This window comes from Chrysochloris asiatica, unplaced genomic scaffold (genome assembly GCF_000296735.1).
Source record: "Chrysochloris asiatica unplaced genomic scaffold, ChrAsi1.0 scaffold00122, whole genome shotgun sequence".
NCBI lineage: Eukaryota > Metazoa > Chordata > Mammalia > Afrosoricida > Chrysochloridae > Chrysochloris > Chrysochloris asiatica.
Genome location: NW_006408640.1, coordinates 1523139 through 1530154, shown reverse-complemented (window position 1 = coordinate 1530154; position 7016 = coordinate 1523139). Strand labels below are relative to the sequence as shown.

The window sequence follows — 7016 nt, the reverse complement described above, 5'->3', positions numbered from 1 at the left end:
TCTTTGTTTTGTAGCTCATCTGAAACCTGTCCACCATGGGTGACCCTGCTGGTTATTCAAAACACCAGTGGCATCGCCCTCAGAATCACAGCAACTCAAACCACCACAGCATGACAGACAGACGAATTTCCCTAAGACTGAACAAAATGGCCATGCTTCTACACATTAGCTATGGGAGAACTTCTTGAACTGATAGACATCTCCCCTGATGGATGAATTCATGTGAAACCTAAAACCACATGTTCAAATTGAAGTCATTCTTTCCTTAAACTTGCTCCCTACTCAGCATTTTCTATCTCATTTGATAGTAGGAGGGCAGTCAGTTCTTTACTTTTTCTCCTATGTCATCATCCCCATGCCCATCAGTCAGCAAACCCCTGGTGACTATGTAGTTCTTCTTCCTCTGTCCCAGTCAGACTCTTACACTCCCCTCCTGAGAGATTGCAGCAGCCTATAATTTGGTCTAACCCCATTAATATCCCTAGTCTAATCCCATTAATAAACCCTCATTGTTCAATTATACATATCTAAATTAAATACAAATTTTACCTTAATAGTTCCCAATGTAAACCACTTCAACAGCTCCCTGTATTCCTCAGAAAGGATTTGCTGTGATACAGCATAGTTCTGTAGAAGGGATCCCTGAGATGTAACATAGTTCTGCAGAAGGGATGGCTGTGGCATAGCATGGTTCTACAGAAAGGATCCCTATGCCATAGCATGCTTCTGCAGATGGTACCTCTTTGACGTGGCATGGTTTTAGATAATGTATAGCTGTGACTTAGAATGGTGCACCCAGATGCTCCTCCAGCATTACCTTCTGCTGTTCTTTACTACATTCTACTTTGAAATTTCTAATAGTTTGTGATTACCTACTACTAGTCTGCTATTTCATACTTTCCTGCCTTTCCTCCTGCATCTTTCCCCTGACATTCTCCATCATTCTAGGCTAGGTTCACCTGAGATATCAGCTCTTTCAGGCAGTGGTTCCTGAGCCACCCAATTAGACTAAGAGCCCTTCTAGGGGTGCTGGTGGCAACATGTTCACATCTATAGTTTGACCATTGGTACATTAAATTGGCATTATTGGGTTTAAAGCTGTCTACCACACAGGACAGTATGACCCTGGTGAATAGACCATGACCCATGTACCTTAGCCTCCAGCACCTAAGGCAAAGCTGTGCAAATGCTAGAATCTCAATCAGTCTTTGTAAAACTAAGCTTAACTGAATAATTCAAGTCATCATGTTTTCTGGATGACATGCTGTTAGTATTTTGTCTATATTTCTTAATTTTATGTTTTCAGGTGTCTCTATTCAACTATGTATTTTTGATTTCTTGGGCTTTTGCTCTGCCATATGACAAGCTGCGCCGTCTGGCTTCAAGTGTCTGCACTGTCTGGACATGTGTGATCATTGTCTGCAAAATGTTGTACCAGCTCCAAACCATTAAACCTGAAAATTTTTCTGTGAACTGTACCTTGGTGAGTCTCAAATATGCAGGAATCTTCCCGCTTGCCCTTAGGGAAGTGAGACAAAGCCTTGGGGAGCTTGCATCCCCAAGCACATTTTGTCCATTTTTAAGTCACCTCACTGAATAGATCCAGTCCTTGTGTGCTTGCCCAAAATTCCTTTCCATGTTGGGATTTTCCCTTGGAATGGGTCTGCCCCTCCCTAGTGTCACTTTGCTGAAAGTTGAAGGAAAGCAGTCTATATTCTACTAATCTGTGTAGCCATTTTACTCCATTATGTCTTCTTTTCAGCCAAATGAAAATCAGACGAACATAGACTTCAACCAGTTGAACACATCTATACTTTACAACTCTTCCATCGACCCCACAGAGTGGGTCGGCCTGAGGAAGTCTTCCCCCTTGCTCGTCTACCTGAGGGTAACTGCTTCATTGTACTACACTGATAGTGGGTCCTCAATACAATTGTAGTATGTAATTCTTTCTTTGAGACTGAATATCAGACTGATATGAAACCTGATCTTATGTAGCATTTGGAATTATGTTCCAAACAAATGACTAAATATTAAAATCAGTATTGCATTATGCTAAAAGAAATTGATCAAGTAGTTGAAAACTTGTTAAATAAGTATGACAAATGCATTCACTGAAACATTATGAGTATGGTGGTGTGGTGGTGGTTATGTGCTGTGGAGTCGGTTCCAACTCATAGTGACCCTGTACAGGATTCTGAGGCTGGAAATCTTTACAGGAGCAAAAAGCTTCATCTTTCTCCCATGGAACAGTTGGTAGTTTCAAACTGCTGACCTTGCGGTTCACAGCCTGATTCATAACCACTATACTACCAGACCTCCTTATTACAAGTATATAACCAATAAAAGATTGAGGTACTGAACAAATATGGGAAGACAAATGGTACTACAGCCACAAACATACATAGGTTTCACAGAGGATCTTTCTACATATGTATTTATATACATTGCAAAATGTGTCCTAAAAGATAGTAGAACACCCAGGGGACAACGTTATGAAAACTCTTAGTCATAACCAAACACTTTGAGGAAATGAGTTGCTGGCCTTGGGGACTCAGGCTCATATTTTCAGGAGATAACAAGGCCAATTGACATAGTCCACAAAGACTTTGTTTTACATCCTTCTTGGGTGAGTAGCAGCTGGAATCTTAAAAGCTGGTGAGTAAAGTCTGAATTACTGAGCTTGAAGAGATATCTCTCAATGTTCACTTGCTAGGGGAACAATCAGAAAAAAAAGTTCAAAAAAATTTGAAGATTTATGTAGGACATTATCAGGAAGAACAACCTACTTGTAATTGAAATTCCAGAACAGGAAGAGACAGAAAAAAAAAACAACAAAAAAAAACCCATAAAGATTATTTATAAGGATGGTTGGAATAAAACTTCCCTAGCATCTTGAAAGAGAAGAAGATAGCCACTCAAGGAATTAAATGAACTCCAAACAGTAGACATAAGCACTATATCACAAGGTTGGTTGAACCACAAGGTCTTTGGTTCAAACCCACCAGACACTCCTTGGAAACCCTATACAGGGTCGCTATGAGTCAGAACCAACTTGACAGCACTTAACAACAACAACAATAAGACTAAGCTTTGGTTTCTTAGCAGAAAACATGCAGGCAAGGAGATAATGGAATGAAAAGCTTGCCAACCAAAAATAATACACCCGGAAAAAATTGTCCATCAAATATTATGGTGAAATTATATCATTTTCAGATAAGCAGAAATTAAAAGATTTTGTGAAAAACCAGACCATTTTACGAAAAATACTAATGGGAGTTCTTTGGATAGATAACCAACAATAGCAGACAACCAAAGACTAACATGCATGACAGTATCACCTGAAAGAACGACCCAGATATTTGCTGTTGTTAAGTACCTTCAACTCATAGTGACCCCGTATATGGTTTCCAAAGAACAGCTGGTGAGTTTGAACCACCAGCCTTGTAGATCAAACCAACCTTGCAGTCCATAAAAAACAGATATACAAGACTAAATTTAGAGAATCAGAGATACTGTTGCAACAACAACAAAAATAAAGTAAAAAGAGGAAATAATGTAGTATTAAAACTTTGAAATCCAAGTCCTCACTCTTTAATCCTATCAACCTCCCCAAACACACACAGAAATACACAATTTTAAAAAGAGAACCTTGTGAGTGGCCATCTATTGGTCTTTCCCTAACTGGAAAGTAAAGAAAAGCAAAGACACTTGGAAACACTTGTTCAAAGGATTAATGGATCACACGAACCTTGACCTCTACAACCTGAAACCAGAAAAACTAGATGGTGCTTGGCTATCATTGCTGACTACCCTGAAAGGCCCTGGATGGTTGTTGGTTGTTAATGTGCCGTGGAGTCAGTTCCGACTCATAGCAACCCTGTACAGGGTTTCTGAGGCTGGAAATCTTTACGGGAGCAGAAAGCCTCATCTTTCTCCCACGGAACAGCTGGTAGTTTCGAATTGCTGACCTGGAGGTTCACAGCCCAATTCATAACCACTATGCTACCCAGAGCTCCTTAAGGCCCTGGATAGAGTGGGAGAAAAATGTAAAACAAAATTCAAAATCATAAAAAGACCAGGCTCACTGGTGAGAATATGACTGATGTAATGCTTGAGAGTATGGTCTTTTATCACCCTTTTGGTCTGAAACTGAACTCACCCCCTTGGTTCAGTTTTCATCCAAACAATAGACAGGTCTATAAAGTGAACAATAACACTAGGAAAGTGTAAACACCTTAGTACAATCAACCAATCAAGTATAAAAAGGCAGTATTTGCCCAAGACAAACTCAGAAGACAGGAAAGGATAGGAAAGAAGGAAGAATAAAAATGGGAGACACAGAGAAGTGGGATGACTGAAGTTACATTGTGGAGATTGATTCTATCAATGAAACAAAATGTGAGTAAATTGTTGAGAGGAAAACTGATTTGCTCTGTAAACCTTCCAACTAAATCACAATAAAAGGTAAAAAAAAAAAAAATTAGGCATATTGATCTGTCAAACATTGAAAAAGGTTCTAAACACATTACTTAAAAAATTTTTATTTCAAGGCACTACGTATAATGTGATTTCTGCTAGGCACAAACAAAAAATATTAAATATACCAAAAGGTCAACCGGGATTACTTCTGAAAAGTGGATTTAGAATTACAGGAAAGTTTGCCATCCAAATTTAGAATCTGTATCATTCTAATAATGAGCATATACAAGGGTAAGTCGAAAAGTATTGCAACAAAAATCATTACAACCCTTATTAAATAAAAACATCAGAATGTGAAGCTATTGTCTCCCCACATTTCCTACAGCTAGGTCTATACACTTGTGAAGACTTTCTATCTTAAGCCCTTCACGTAAGAATTCTGTCCTCTTTGATTTACTCCATGTGAAAACTGCAATTCTAGCATTTTCAAATGATTTCAATCATGTTCCTTTTAAATGTTCTTTGAGTTTGGAGAACAAAAAGAAATCTGAAAGTGCAAGATCAAAGCTGTAGGGTAGATGGGGTAAGATTTCCCAATGAATTATCTTAGGACAGCCCTAGAAAAATAAGATGCATTGTCATGATGGGAAAAATTTACTTGACAGTTTTCCTGGCCTTCCCTGAAAATGCAGTTTTCAGTTTCCTTAGAACTTCTTCCTAATAAGCCCCCATGATAGTCCTATGTCCTTCAAGAAAATTTATCTTGATTGCCCCTTTGGAAACAGTCACCATAATCTTCTGAGCTGACCTTTCTGCCTTGAATTTAACTGGCCTAGCAAATCCCCTTAGAAATTGCTGTTTTGATTGGATCTTTTTTTTTTTTAAGGCACCATCCTGGTGTGGTGCTGTGGGTTAATATGCTGGACTGCAAAGTAGGTTTCAACTGCAAGGTCAGTGGTTCAAACTCTGAGTGGTTCAAATTCTGAGGATGCTCCTCAGAAACCCAACTCAATGACAATTAACAACAACAACAACAATGGTACTAAGGAGTCCTGTTGGATAAGCACTGCACTGCTAACCACAAGGTTGGCAGTTCAAACCCACCAGCCATTCATCTGAAACCTTCTGCAGGGTCACTGTGAGTCTAAACCAACTCAAAGCCTTTTGACAACAGCAACATTAAGACAAGTGTATTACTGAGAGCACTAGTCTGCAGCCAACTACTGATCACAGATACATGTTTAAATACATTTTGTTTAGGACAAACAAATGTATGTATGTACTAGAACCCTAGTGGTAGTAGTAAACCACCGAGGTGGTTCTGACTCACAGTGGCCGTGTGTAGGGTTTCCAGGTCTGTAAACCTTTAAAGGAACAGAAAGCCTCATTTGTCTCCCTCAGAGCAACAGGTAGATTCAAACTACTGACCTTGTAGTTAGCAGCCTAATTTGTAATCCACCACACTACCAAGGCTCTTTGATGGTTGTTGGTGGTTAAGTGCCGTGGAATCGGTTCCAACTCATAGTGACCCCATACAGGTATCCAAGGCTGTAAATCTTTATGGGAGCAGACTGCCTCCTCTTTCTCCCGCAGAATAGCTGGTAATTTCCAACTGCTGACCTTGAGGTTTGCAGCCCAAATGCATCAACATCGATATCTTAGGCATTAGTGAGCTGAATGGTTTTGGCCATTTTGAATCTGAAAACCACATGGTTTACTAGGCAGGGAATGACAAAATGAAAAGGAATGGTGTTGCATTCATCGTCAAAGAGAACATATCCAGATCAGTCATAAGGTACAATGCTGTAAATGATAGCATAATATCCATGTGCCTACAGGGAAGCCCAGTTAATACCATTATTATTCAAATTTATGCACTAACCAATAAAGCCAGTGAGGATTAAATAGAAGAATTCTACCAACTTCTTCAATCTAAAATCAATCAAACATGAAATCAAGATGTATTGCTCATTACTGGTGATTGGAATGCAAAGAGGAAGGACCAGTAGTTGGAAAATTTGGCCTTGGTGATAGAAATGATGCTGGAGAAAGAATGATAGATTTCTGCAAAACAAATGATTTGTTTATTTCAAATACCTTCTTTAGACAGCATAACAGAAGACTATACACATGGACCTCGCCAGATGGAACACATAGAAATCAAATTGACCACATCTGTGGAAAGAGAAGATGGAAAAGCACCATATTATCAGTGAAAATAAGGCCAGGGGCAGACTGTGGAACAGACCATCAATTACTGATATGCAAATTCAAATTGAAGCTGAAGAAAATGAAAACAAGTCCACGAGAACCAATATGTGACCTTGAATTTATCTCACCTGAATTTACAGATCATCTGAAGAACAGATTTAATACATTAAACTCTAAAGACCGAAGACCAGAAGGGTTGTGGGATGACATCAAGAACATCATACGTGAAGAGAGCAAAAAGTCATTAAGAAGACAAGAAAGAAGGAAAAGGTCAAGATGGATGTCAGAAGAGACTCTAAAACTTGCTCTCCAGCGAAGAGATGCTAAAGCAAATGGAAGAATTGAAGAGGTCCAAGAGCTTTACAGAAAATTTCAAAGATCAG

The 7016-nt window shown here is 39.1% G+C and overlaps 1 protein-coding gene across 1 annotated transcript in view; it reads left to right on the top strand.

Annotated features, from left to right (window-relative positions):
* PIEZO2 (piezo-type mechanosensitive ion channel component 2) overlaps positions 1–7016 on the top strand; it is an 861527-nt gene that overhangs the window by 696405 nt on the left and 158106 nt on the right. Inside the window, exons 20-21 of the mRNA XM_006868690.1 lie at positions 1307–1483; positions 1763–1888. Of these exons, the coding sequence (XP_006868752.1) occupies positions 1307–1483; positions 1763–1888 (303 nt within the window). The remainder of the gene's footprint in view (positions 1–1306; positions 1484–1762; positions 1889–7016) is intronic.